This window comes from Barbus barbus (assembly GCF_936440315.1).
Source record: "Barbus barbus genome assembly, chromosome: 7".
NCBI lineage: Eukaryota > Metazoa > Chordata > Actinopteri > Cypriniformes > Cyprinidae > Barbus > Barbus barbus.
Window position 1 is genome coordinate 8,139,016 of NC_136735.1, and position 14,966 is coordinate 8,153,981.

The 14,966-nt window shown below is 36.2% G+C and overlaps 1 protein-coding gene across 1 annotated transcript in view; it reads right to left on the reverse strand.

The window, feature by feature from the left end:
- Positions 1-484: 484 nt before the first annotated feature.
- Positions 485-14,966, reverse strand: part of LOC306873326 (TBC domain-containing protein kinase-like protein) — a 47,905-nt gene continuing 33,423 nt past the window's right edge. Inside the window, exons 23-26 of the mRNA XM_079422551.1 lie at positions 14,024-14,199; positions 2,963-3,138; positions 954-1,113; positions 485-822 (exon numbers count right to left, since the gene is read on the reverse strand). Of these exons, the coding sequence (XP_079278677.1) occupies positions 712-822; positions 954-1,113; positions 2,963-3,138; positions 14,024-14,199 (623 nt within the window). The 3' untranslated portion in view covers positions 485-711. The remainder of the gene's footprint in view (positions 823-953; positions 1,114-2,962; positions 3,139-14,023; positions 14,200-14,966) is intronic.

Consider the following 14,966-nt stretch of genomic DNA (forward strand, 5'->3'; position numbering starts at 1 on the left):
GTTTTTGTCTAGGCATTAAGCGTTCTCACCTACAGAATATTGTCCACTGTTTATCATAACTTTCTCTGGAAGTTTTTGACAATGTAGGTGCTTGAAAACGTAACTATTAAACCCTGTTCACAATGTCTTTCTCTGTACCAACACGGATTTCAGACTGCAACTGGATATTTAACAAGAGAAAATGCAGAGTGGGGCTTCCTATTGATTGAATCATTAACATAGCTATTCGACTATTGGTCAGCATTGTCCAATAACTCGCACAACATAAACGGAAAAGGAAAATCATTTTAGAGGAAGCGCGAATTGACTTTTAGCAATCTTTTTACAATAAAGTGGATGCACAATAAAACCAGGAACTTTGATTAAAGTAAACAGGTTAATAAATACTAGGAAGGGAATGGCACCTTTCAATTTAGTGACTTTAAAAAAATAAATCCATTTCAATTTGAAAACTACAAATAATGATTTTATGACAACAGCTTTTGTAAAAAAAAAAAAAACTTTATTTTTTGTTGATTTGTTTGGTCCCAGAAGTCTGTGTTTAGTTTTGTTATTTATTTTCAAGTTCAAACTTTTCAGTGCTGACATGCATAATGCCTTTAAGGAACTCTTGACATAGTTTAGAAGAAAACTGTATTAGCTGAGAAATATATTCACTTTTGCACCATGTAAAAAGTTTACAAAGTTTCCCTTTAACAAAAGCACATCCTGTTATATCTGTGGGGATGGGACGGTTAACAACCCAGTGGACTTCATCTTGTTCATGCCACCATCCAAGACACAAACGCGATGGAAATTTACCTTCACCAGGTAAGCTGCAAACTACAGGAGAAAAGAAAGTCAATTATCATTATTGTTCAATTTAATGCATTTGACAGAAGCCTCAATCTAAAGTGACTTGCATTTAACAGTGCATGTGTGTTTCCTACAAACTAAAAATCCAATAACTTTACCATGGTCGCATTCTTCATGATGCTGCTGAGGATCACAATGACACGGAATCTGTATCCGGCCAGGGTGCTGGTGGCGGGACACTGGAGCAGTTCCCCCTCTGGCCCAAACGTGGAGGTGTACGGGATGTTAATACTGCCTGGGATGTGACCTCGACCGAAGCTGCACATGTACGGTCAAGGGCCATATGAATGCATTTATTTAAATAAAAGAAGTACAGTAAAAATAGTAATATTGTAAAATATTGTTACAATTTGAAAGAACTGTTTTCTATTTTAAAATGTAATTTATTCCTGTGATTCAAAGCTGAAGTTTCAGCATCATTACACCAGTCTTCAGAGTCACATGATCCTTCAGAAATCATTCTGATTTGCTGCTCAAGAAACATTTATTAAAAATGTTAAAAACAGTTGTGCTGCTTAATATTTTTGTGGATTTTTTCAGGATTCTTTTATAAATATAAAGGTCAACAGTATTTATTTGAAATGGATTCATTCCATAATGGATTTTTATGTACTTGCTGAAATAAACAAAAATAGCCTATACATTTCTTTAAGCAGAATAATGTTGTTTTCTATTTGAAATAATATTATTTTGCTTACCCCACTGGCAGATTATTTTGCTGGTTTCAGGCAAAAACTCACTTAATTTTGACTTGTTTTTGCTGAAAACAAGACAATAACTTTTTGCTTGTCTAGAAAATACTTCTTGATTTTAGAATTTTTATATATTTTGGCTGGAAACAAGACAAAAAATATCTAAGTAAGTTTTTTTTGCAGTGTATATAAATAAACTGAACTAATCTTTTTTTTTAATGATGCTTACAACAAAGAAAAACTACCCCCCCCCAAAAAAATAAATAAATAAATAATTAAATAAAAAATCTCATACTTTCTGAAAACAACATCATTAAATTTTATTACGATTTTGCCTGATTAAAAATGTGGAGCCATTACGAAGTTCAGCTCTACTCTGTGTGAATTAAGCGAATACCCAGAGGTACTTTGGTGTACGTATTTTCTGGTAAGACATCTAAGCGGCACGCAATCTCTTGTAAGCTCTTGAGCTGGCCATTTGTAATTGTGTCAGGTGAAGTTCACAGGATTTACAGAACAAACTCCACATAGATCCATCGGCTTTGTGGAAACCGTCCAACTCCATCCAAAAACCACTGCAGCACTGCAAAAGAAAAGAGACAAAGTATGCAGGACAAGATAAAAATAAGAATAAAACAAGTGGGAAAAAAAGTCCCCTGGGACATCGACTGAACGTGACCAAGATGAGTACATGCAAGAGCAGAGCTGAATGAAATGCGGCAGGTAAGCAAAGTGAAAGATGAGATGAGAAATGAGAAAGAGTGCATAGTGTAATTGAATAATAACTCTTCTTAACTGCCTTCCTCTATAGATAAAGTTACAATCTGTGGTATTTTGCGCTACATCTTTCAACAAAAATGATTGGGAGCTGTACTTTTCTGAAACATTTAACAAGACCTTTCTCCATTTCTCAAGAGGATGAGAAAATGCTCACGTTAATCATTAGTTCATGCAGACTTTATACAGGCATTAAAACAGAACGGTCTTTGTCTAACAATATAACATATTGATATGGTCATAAATGGTGCAGAATATAGAATGAGAGGACAATGAATATTTACATCCATATACCAGCCCTGCAACTTTTACATTATATTTACTATGCGGCAGCTTAATTTCCCTGAAAGCCTTGAATACATCTATTATGACCGCTCTTATCCTGCTTGTGTGCTCTCTTGTATCTACTTAAAACAAATGGAAATTCAGCTTTACATCACAGAACCATTTTAAAATATTTTCAAACAGAAAATTTATATTATACTAATATTTCACAATATTGCTTTTTTTAACTGTATTTTTATAATCAATAAATGCAGGATTTGTGAGACTAAAAAAAAAAAAATCTTACTAAAACTTTTCTTTTTTTTGGCAGTGTGAGGATTCTATTTACAGTATTATTACGACTGAAAGGATACTCTTCAAGGCTCCGGATGTCCACTGCCAGAATCTTAGGTTTCCCAGTCCTCACCCTTTTGACAGGAGTTTTAAAGCAAGCCAGTCCACTGAGCTCACACAGGTCAATGAGGTCTTCTACAGAGATACGTGGAGACACTTCTGCTTTCAGCTCGCTCAGCTTGAGTGGCTCGCGGCTCTGAGGGTGCAAAACAAAATAAGTGGTAAAACAACAGATTTTTAGCAGCACTGAGCGGTATTTTAAAAAAATGTGTGAGAGAAAGTGATGAGTGGGTTGAAAGTAAGACACGCAAATATTAGCCAGTTAGTGTAATACACCAAGAAAAACAGTGAAGAGTCATTCAACTCCTGCATCCTGCATCCTGACGATACTGGTATCCCTCAAGGATCTGTACTCGGTCCGATACCATTCTCCATTTATACCAGATCGCTTGATTCTCTCATTCAAATCCATGGCTTTTCTATTTCACTGCCATGCTGACAAAAATCAGGGCTCCTTTTCATGCCTCTATCTGTTTTCACCTCTGTGATCTCATATCCCTCTGACATCTCAACCTGAATGAATAATCAACACCTCGAGCTCAACCTGTCAAGACTGAGCTGCTCTCAAGATGGCTTCTGACTCTCAAACACAGCGGTTACCTTGAGGTGAATAAAAGCCCTAGATATCTGCAAAGATGACCAGCTCGCATTCAGTGAACACATCACAGCAATCACACAGCCTTATGGCATTATGACTCACAACTCCAGAAAAAAAACCTTTAGCTGACCTCAACTTCTTGTTAAACTTTTTTTTTTCCCCAGATAGAGGAGGCTGAGATTATTCACCTGACCCTAAACCACAAGTAGATGCAAATTGTATTAAGTGCTGTTTAGATGTCAGTCCGATGATCTTTTCCTGATCGTGTGGGTGAGAATTAAAAGTTCTGTAAGATTATGTTTTTTTTATTCATGCGACAGCTCACCAGCCTAGCTGGATGTGCCACATAATCCCTCAAGGGTATCCAAAATACTGCTGCTTAATTTAACTGTTAGAAAATCTGTCACAAGCTGTTGTCAGAAATCCTCACACTTGCATTTTTTCTGAAGTCTATATGGGGTGCACAAACTTACCCGAATTAAAATCAAGACACTTTTTCTGGCCTACCATTGCAGCCAATGTCCTGGGCCCCTGCTATCTTAAACCCATTATCAAATCCTTTTTCCCCAACCCAGTTGGGGCAATTAGCTTCATCTAGTCTCCACATGTAAGGAGCCCACCTGTCTGGAAATTTCTGTGCCACATCCCAACGATTAACAGAGCAGCAAATGGTCCAGTTGAAATGAAAACCACTCATTCTCACATATATATAATTTCTCCCACTCGACTGAAAAGCAATACTGCAATATCATAGCTCTAATTGGCACTTCAGGTTCAGGCACATTAGATCTTTATCAGAAAGGACCGATTTAATAGGCACAATAGGCGTGGATAACAATCACTGTTCCTGTTCATCCTCTCTACACCTCAACACTGGCCAAATTACCAAGCAAATCATCTACAGTAACCGCCGACAGCGAGTGAATTACAAAAAAGGGGCGGGCAGTATGACCAATCTAATATGTGTAGTTTGTAATTTTTTAAAAATCACTTTCTTTAGCAATATTGTCATGTTTTCCAGTAGAGAGAGCTATACATCTCTTTCTGCATTCTGTTGCTCAAATAGTGGAGCAAGTCGCTAGCAATGCTGAGATTGTGGGTTTGATTGCCACTGTTAAAAATAATGTTCTGTATTGGCTAAAGTAATGTATGGTACCAAGAAGAACTTTAAAAGACTTTCCACTGCACAAAAGGTTCTTTATAAAGGAAAAAGCTTCTTTAGATTAGAAAAAATGTTCTAAAAATATTCTATGGCATTGCTGCGCCAATTTAACCTGATGAATCGGCATTTGTCGGGACTTGGAAAATCTGAGAAGTGACATGCTGTTGAATTTGAGAATCAAAACTGCATAGGATCAGACAAATTATAAGCATGTAAGTTCAGAGAAACATATCTTGAATTAATCACAGTGTAAACGGTATAGTAAACTCTCTACTGATTTAAACATCTATAATATCATCACCATATTCATGACTGACATTTGAATTTAAAAGTAATTTGAAACTTTAAAAACCCAGTCATACCATAGTGCTATTGTAGATTAATGTTCATATTTATATTGTCTTTTGCCATTTGTAAAAATTGCAATTGCAGTTTAGTTCTGAAATTAGCCAGTTATTTTTATCAAGTATGTTCACTGTTTTGCTGTATTAGCTAGCTTGTATAAGCAATGTCACAGAACAATACAGCACATATAAAGCAAATTGATAAATCCAATTTTTTTGTGACATCTCATGATTGTGAAAAGCACCAAGACAACCCTTTGATGAAAAACTGCCTAAAATTGCAACAAGTGTGCATTGCGAAGAAGATTCCCAACAACAACAAAAAAAAAGCACCAGCGAGCCACACTGCATAAATGGTAAAAACCTTAATAACAATGCGCATTATCGCTGAATTCCTCACTTCTCAGGGGCAGGACTCTGAAACAAAGGGCAACAGCACAGGAAAGGGCAGTGAGGTGGGGGGATATCTCGTAAATGTCAATGTTCAGTAGCCCATGAAATCAGACCAATCAGTCACGGAGCACCAGCCTCCCACAGAGTGCAGCCAATTACCTATGAGGTCACCTTAGCAATGGAGGTAAGTTTGAGGAATGGAGGGCGGCTGATGTCCAATGGATTCTGGTATTAAAGTGCATTAGATCCGCAGGGCCCATGGCATTCTCATCATTGCCTAAAAGAGGCCCTTGTGCCCTGGCTTCAGACGCTCTAAATGCAGGCAAGAGTCTTGACCTTTTATTATCAGTGGTGACATTTCAATAGGCCATAAACTTGCCTGTTTGGATGCTCTGTGGTTTCAGAGAATGGCAAGAGATTCGAAAGCCACTGAGCTGGTCTGATCGTAAATATTTTGTCTCAAAGCTGAAAGGAGCTGGCTTTAAAAATGGAGAAATAACTAAATCCATGCAAACATTCCAGTGGGTATTTACGGTCTGAAAAGGATTACCAGTGCAAATCTGAAAACAAGCTTGTGTTTGAAAGGCTTAACATGTACATGACAGGAGCTGTCAAAAGATATATGCTATCTTCTGTCACAAATGATGACAGATGGAGATCTGGCATAAATTTAGTCGTGTCACGATGCCCTGTGGTGCGTGAGAGGCATTTAACCATCCAACATCTGGCTGCATTGGAACAGGTGATACGTTTAGGCTTTCGCACATCAGAGAGTCTCAAAGAAAGTCTACAGAATAATAATACAGATCTAAGACTGAAGAAATGAGACAATGGTCTGCTCACTTCCCCTCTCCTGACCAATCAGGGCCTAGCATCGCATGCCACCTCAAAGCTGGAATATACTACTAAAAAAAAAAAAAACAAGCATTTTGTTGCATGAAAAATAATTACATTTCCCAGATACATTGCCATTATATTTGGATTGATATTGTTAGATCGTGTCTAACAATATGCATCAAGTATTTTCAAAATGTTTAATGCCACGTACCCACAAATATGATGATTATATTATGATAATAATCTTATCCTTCCTAAAATATAAAGGCAGCCATATATTTCCATGTACAGTAAATGGATTAATTTAAATGATTAACTTATGTTTGTCACTGCATTAAAAAATATTATATTATATATTTCATATTTTGTATTTAAATTTATATAGAAATATATGTAATAAATTAGCAGTGTATTATTTTTTCTACTTCTACTGCAAAATGAACAGCAAAACTGATTGAAAAGGGTCAGTACAATAGTATTTGAGACTAAAGTACAGGTCCACTTGCTTCAAGGTTTTTGGTTCTGACAATGACCTCAGTTCACCGAGAAGTCATTTGCACTTTGTCATTCATCAATCATTAACAGGCTGACACAAAGGCCGTGTACATAGCCCAAAAGGAATGTTTTACGAGGATTACCCACAGTTCTTTGACTCTTTGTGTTAGAGTGGCATGTTATTGAGAACCTTGTTATTGAGTTATTGAGTAAATTAGTTTATTCACTTAACAAGCCATAAATAGCCTTTAAAAGCATCTAGTAAAGCCCAACTAATGGAGGTGGATTCATCACAAAATGGACAGAAATTAGTCTGCAGAGGAACTCAAACAGCATTAGGAATCTCTTGTAAATCTACATGGATCTTATGATGCAGAGCCAATGCAACATTAAATATTTGGTGCAAAAAGAGTAGCTGATAATATGCAAACACACTACTGTTGAAAAGCTTGGGGCCAGTAAGATATCTATTTTTTTTTTAAATAAGGCTTTTGTTCAGCAAGAATTGATCAAAAGTGACAGTATATGCAGATATGTTAGAAATGATGCATTGCGATACAAATGCCAACTATGTTTTAATCTTCCCATTCCTAGTATGTATATATATATATACAGTTCCCTCCATAAGTATTGGAACAGTAAAGACAAAATTGCTCTGTTGGCTGTGTAGTCAAGACATTTGCAAATATGATTAAAAGATGAATATGAGACAAAACTACAGAATGTCACATTTTATTATTAGCCGTTTCAACAAATACATGTTTTACCAAATAAAAAGAACAGCACTTTTAGAGTTCATCCCACTCATTGATGTGAGCATAAGTATTGGGACAGTTGAACATAAGGCAGATATAAAAGATTAAAAGCTATTATTTAGTTGCAGATACCTTGAACACAATCACAGCAGTGAGTCTGTGACCCATAGACATCACCAGACTCTTGGTCTCATCCTTTGAAATACTTTTCCCAGCCTTTAATGCAGCCAATTCCAATTATTGTTTGTTTTGGGGAGTTTCTGCCTTTACTCTCGTCTCCAGCTGGTGAAATTCATGTTCAATCTGATTTAAATCTGGAGATTGACTTGGGCAATCTAAGACTTTCCATTTCTTTGCCCTTATAAATTCCTTGACTGAACTGGCAGGGTGTTTTGGGTCATTGTCCTGATGCAATATGAAGCACTTCCCAATGAATCTGGTGGCATTTTCTTAAATATTGGTAGGCAAGATGGTTTTGTACCCTTCCAAATTCATTCTGCTACTGTCATCATACATTAAGTCATCAGTAAAGTTGAGCGAGCCTGTTCCAGAGGCAGCCATGCATGCCCATGCCATGACACCACCTCCACCATGCTTTACAGATGAGGTTGTATGCTTGGGATCATTTGCAGTTCCCTTTTTTCTCCACATTTTTGCTTTCCCATCACTTAGATAAAGGTTCATCTTTGTCTCATCGGTCCATAAACACAGTTCCAAAACTCTTCTGGCTCACCTTTGCTTTTTTGCAAACTTTAATCTTGCCTTTCTATTTTTGGTGCTGGTCAGAGGTTTGCATCTTGCTGTGTAGCATCTGTAATTCTGTGTCAAAGTCTCCTGAGGACAGTAGATTGTCAGAGCATCACCCCAGCTTTCTGGAAGTTGTTGGTGATTTTACAGACACGTCTTTTAGGATTCATTTCCACAGCTTTTATGAGTTGTCTGTCATCAACTACTGTTGTTTTCTGAGCTGATCAGGTCGCTGGTGGTTTCGAAACTCTTGATTTCTCCATGCCCTTTGCTTTTGCTATAGCTCTAACTGACTTCTTCTTTTCTTTTACCATCCAAATTGCTTGCTTCTCTCAAAGTCAGCTCTCTCATCTTCATCCTGGTTTGTGTGTGTCATCATTGATGGCAAGATTCAGAATACAGAAGTAATGGATATAACTGATACGACACATTCCCTGCTTTTAATATCTGAAGAATTAATGCAACAGGACACAGCTGATCACTTAGAAAGACCTGTGAGGCAACTGCTCCAATACTTATGCTCACATCAGATAGAGGGATGAAACTCTAAAAGTGCTGTTCTTTTTATTTGGTAAAACATCTACGTATGAGTTGAATCACACAATAATAAAATGTGACATTCTGTATTTTTGTCTCATATTCATCTTTTAATCATATTTGTAAATGTCTTGAGTCCACAGCCAACAGAGCAATTTTGTCTTTACTGTTACAATACTTTTGGAGGGCACTGTATATATACTGTATATGTGTGTGTGTGTTTTTGTTTGTTTGTTTCTTTGTTTTTGAGCACCAAATCAGCATATTAGAATGATTTCTGAAGGATCATGTGACACTGAACATGCTGAAAATTCAGCTTTGATCACAGGAATAAAATACATCTTACAATGTATTCAAATAGAAAACGTTTTTTAAGTATTTTTTTTGTAAAGTTGTTTTTTAAGATTCAATATTTCACAATATTACTGTTTTTACTGTATATTTGATCAAATAAATTGCACATACAATCTCAGTACTTCTGAATTGCAAAGACCTGTTTTGATGAAATAACTGACGAATGGGAACTAAGTTTCAAACCTATTGACGGTGGCTGCAATGCACTGCGGAAATAATCATTTCTCTACCCTTTCATCAACGTATCTGTCCAGTTCAGAGAATAGATTCTAATTTAGCAAATTATAGACACATTTATGTTTAAATGAAATGTTATGACTAGTGCAGAAAATGGCAAAACTAAATTGTATTACTGAATTGGAATTTTCATCTTGCACCAAATAGGAAATGTGAATTCAATCAGAAATCTGTTGCTATTTTACATAACACATTTAATTTGTTATGCATCCCTATCAGGTATGACCATTTGATTATACTTTATTGCAGTCAGTAACCATTGCAATAAAAGGCACGTTGTGGTTATTACCATTCATCATGATAATAATTTCAGAGCACGACCATCTACAACTACTTAGTGTTGCTCAAAAATGCATTCAGCCATTCATACACATGATGTTTCTCTGAATCAGATTGAGAAAGTCACTGGTATCATCATCTCTATCACACACACACACGACTGCTGATAGAAGGTTTGACTGCAAGTTCCAACTTGTTGGAGTAAGGCTTTAGTGATGGCAGCTGTCAGACGGCCGACAAAAAGAGAGAGAGCAGAAAGCTTGTTCAGCAGACACATCATGCTCTAATGACCAGGAGATGACAATCAACTGCAGGCCTAACCGCACCATTTACCCCCCAGAGCACAGCTAGAGGAAAAAAACAAGAGATTCTGCACAGAGAAAAATGCATGACAAAGGATGAATAAACAGTAGACCAAATAGAAAGGAAATTAGAACTCAAATAGACTTGTATGACACAGGAGAATGGGTCTAAAACTATAACAGTATATTTTGTACTAAAGACTATTTAGTCACTTGATTTAAAAGCATAACTGCCATTGAGATGCTTTTTGTTTACCAGTGCAAATCTTAAAGGGGTCATAACATGAGAAATTAAATTTGCCTTCATCTTTTGGCATATAAGAGGTGTTTGTGCAAGTTACGTAGCTTAAAACACCCTCCTTATTATAAACAAAGCATTTATTTAATCAAGCTCCAAAAACAGCTCGATTTGGATCTGAGGTGCAAGATGACATCAATACTAAAAAAAAAATCTGTCATGAACCCTTTAAACCATTAAAGGAACAGTCCACACAAAAATGAAAATTTCCTAAAAATCACTAAATTTACTAAAAGTACATCACCCCCAGGTGATTACTCTCCTGATTCAGATGAGAAAGCAATGCTATGAATAGAGGACTTGTATTTCAGCCATATAAATTATATTGACTTCTTTTTTAGTCATATAAATTAAATATTCGCCATATATTTATAACTTCCATTTGAAGTTAAAAATGTCTTGTTGATGGACTTGTTTCTTACATAGCAGCTTTTTGCTTCACAAGATGTTAATTGATGGACTGGATTATTGTAATGTTTTTATCAGCTGTTTGGACTCTGACATTCACTGCAGAGGATCTCTTGATGAGCAAGTGATGTAATGTTACATTTCTCCAAATCTGTTCTGATGAAGAAACAAACTCATCTACATCTTGGATGGCCTGACGTTGAGTACATTTCCAGCAATTTTGTTATTTTGGGTGAACTATTCCTTTAAGCCACAGCACACTTGAGACACTTTCTACCCAGTTATGCATCTTGTACACTTTGTGGTTAATTGCTTATGCAAGAATGCATTCGCCAAGATGATTAAATGTAAATGTATATGTGAGTGCGTAGGCATGTTAGACCATGAGCGTTTCTCAGCCTTTCACAGATATGGATGTAGCTAGATATCGCTGAAGCAGTGCATTTCCAGACATCACGCTGTTTTCAGTCAGAGAATAGAAAGCGATTAGGTCAACAGATGAGTGTTTGTGAAGCTCAGCACTGCCTTGGGCCCATCGCTGATGAATCTCAAACAGAGAGCCAAACGCAAAGTGGTAAAAGGTTAGATAGATGCTCTCAGTGTGATTTGAAATACATCTCACATCCTCATGATACATAACCAGTCATATCAGTGCTAAAAGATGCATTTTCTAAAAAAAAGACTCACAAGCTTGTGCAGAAGTGTTAATATCAGTTATTTAATGATTACAAGACAACCTGTAAAAAACAAACCCTAAATAAATAAATACAGCAATGCTTCTGAAGTAAGCAAACAGTTTTAATTATCTGGCTGGCTTATTATATTTATTAAGGGGTGGCAATCTGATCATTATTATCCTGGTTGTGCAGAAGCACCAATTCAATTTTAAGTATGTGAAAGCCCAATGTTTAATCATCACTATTAATATTTCTCCATTATGTAGGAAATAAGCAAAATGTGAAACAAAGTAGAAATTTTGGAAGCTAAAATATAAAAAATAATAATTAAATGATATTATTTTCTATTCTAACATGATCTGCAGAAAGCCAAGTCCTGATCCCAGCTGAACACCTCTGGTGTGACTTTAAAAGCAGACCTTGAGCCAAAAACTCATCACCAAACACAAGTCACACATAAGGGTACTGTCATTTTAGACACGTCCAAAACTGTTGCAACAGAGATGGAAATACAATTTTTAAATACATGAATTTATGTTTCCATCTTTGTTGCCACAGTTTTGTTAGTGCCTTTTTCTGTTCTAAAGAAGGGGGTGTCCCAATACTTTTGTCCTTGTAGTGTCTATACAAGTCACTGGTGTTTGTTGATGAGTTTTTTGGCTCAAGGTCTGCATATAAAGTCACACCAGAGGTGTTCAGTTGGGATCAGGACTTGGCTTTCTGCAGACCAGTCAAGTTCTTCCACACCGACTGAATCAATCATGTCTTTTTGAACCGTGCCTTATACACAGAGGCACTGTCATGTTAGAATAGAAAAGGGTCCTGTCCAAACTGTTGCTATAAAATTAGAAGCACACAATTCCCTAGAATTGCATTATATTCTTAAACATTAAGATTTGTACTCATGGAAATTACTAAAGTAGTCAAACCTGTTCATTAGAAGGGGGTGACCCAATACTTTTGGCAATATAGTGTGTATATATATATATATAGTGTGTGTATATTTATATATATATATATGTGTGTGTGTGTGTGTGTGTGTGTGTGTGTATACACACATACATATATATTTACACACATATATCTATATACACATACACACACATTTTATAGTGAGAGAAAGATTTCTCAATGACAGTACTTACATAGTAGCCACGTGTGTTTAAAAGTGTTTAAAAGAACATGAAAAGTCTTCGTATTACCTTTGGTCTTTTGTATATGTCAACCAGGAGATTTTCATAATATTACAGGAAAAGTAACGAGCACAATCAGAAGGTTAGGTCATCGGAAAGGTTGGATGAGAGCAGAGGATGGAATATTTATGGGTAAAGGCTGAATTCTCACATGCATTAAGACATACTTTGACAAATTAATGGCGGCATTCGAGCCAATTGAGGTCAACTGATGCCTGTAGCCTACATGTGAGTTTTCAGCAGGAAGAAACTGCAGACAGCCAGAACAAATGTAGATGAAATTTCCGCATTAACATTGGAAATGATAAAGAAACTGTGCTGAAATTATGACCTCCAAATTGTCTACCTGTTCAACAACAGACAACACCTGAAGGATGTAATGTATAGGTGCATTTATGCCTTTCAATGACCTATTCAACTAGAGTCCAAAACATCTCTCTCTTTTTTAAAGGGATAGTTCATCCTCATGTTGTTCCAAACCTGTATAACTTGATTTCTTCTGCAGAGCAAAAAGGAGACATTTTGAAGATGGTTTCAGCTGTTTTTGTCCATACAATGAAAGTAAGTGGGGTCCAAAACAACACTGATCAAAACAGCACACAGACTTCCAATGTATGAACATATTTTTGAAAATATCCTCTTTTGTGTTCTATGAATTCAATAAAAAATGAAGGTAATAAAATGATAATTGAATTTTAATTTTTGGGTGAACTGTCTCTTTAAATTCAGAATCTACTAAAGGTTGTTTTTTTTAGGTAGCCAAACTCGTTCAGACAACAATAAAAATTGAGATCATAGTATCTTGATCCACTAGTTTGCAAATATTCCATAGTTTCATGTTATTTAGAGTCATTGTGAACATTTGAAATAAAACCTCACATATTTGACCTATTCCTGTTTCCCTCAGCACTGGAGTGTTTACTAGCGAGCTAAAGTATCTCATTAGCAAATGAACAGTGGGAGGCTGAAATCATCAGTGGCTAAATTCACCACTCTTCTGACCGCAAACCTTCATGGATAATTTGATTAGCAGTGGGTAATAGGCTCCATCCTTCATACTCTCTGACTTCAGCTCTCAGCACACAGCAATCTTTAAAGGTCCAAAAGGGCAAAAGGAACTCGGCAAGATGTCGAAGGCGATTACTGTAATAAAGGTCACTCTGTTGTTTAGGGTTTTTACCTTTATATCTTCAATAGCAACTACTCTCATGACAGTAATATAAGAGAGAAGAAGCGTTTCTCCTTAACTCTTACATGGGAAGTTATTTGTTGGTCCTTCTCCACTATAAGGTTCGGTCACATTAAATAATCTTCTGAAATGCATCCTAATGCTACAAGCCAACCCTCAATGACTGATTATGGAGCCGAGGTACTCAGAGGTCAAAGGTTAATTCGGGACACTTACCAGGTCCGTTTTGGTCAGGTCTTGATATTCTGAAGAGTAATAGGAAGTTGTTTTCCCGAAGCTGTTGCTGTCATTGGCAGGTTTGTTTGACTGGGCATGCTGGCGATAAGTGGCACTTTTAGGTGTCCAGCAGAAGAGGTTGATGGATTCCCGGACACAGCGTTCAATGTCGATCTCTGAATGCAAAACAGCAAAGAGAGAAATGTCACTACATAAACTACCAGCCAAAAGTTTGGGGTTGGTTAAACTAAAAAAAGAAAAAAAAAAGTTTTTGACAGAAGTCTTATGCTTTTATTTGTTTAAAAATGCAGTAAAAACAGTAATATTGTAAAATATTATTACAGTTTTAAATAACTGTTTCCTATGGAAGCCCGTCTCCGCCATGGAATTAAATAAATAAAAAACAAAAAAAGATATTTTGACTTTTTATCTCACAATTCTGACTTTTTTTCACAGAATTCTGAGATATAAACTCGCAATTGCGAGTTAAACTCCAATTTTGAGGGGGAGGGGAAGACTGATATAATCTCAGAATTGCGAGTTTATATCACACAATTATGAGTAAAAAAAAAAATTTATTGTGAGATAAAAAGTCACAATTACCTTTTTTATTCAGTGTCGGAAACGGGCTTCCATAGTTTCCTCTTCTAATACATTTTAAAATGTAATCTATTCCTGAGATGCAATGCTGAATTTTTCATTACTCCAGTCTTCAGTGTCACATGATCCTTCAGAAATCATTCTAATATACTGATTTGATGCTCAAGAAACATTTGCTATTATCAGTGTCAAAAACATTTGTGCTGCTTGATATTTTTGTGGAAACAAAATGCATCTGTAATATATCTATAGTTATGTAAAGCACAAATAGTGCTTTAAGACAGTGACGGCTATTTCATTATGAAAAGCAAGTCTTAAACTACTGAATCTAGCACTTGCAGTT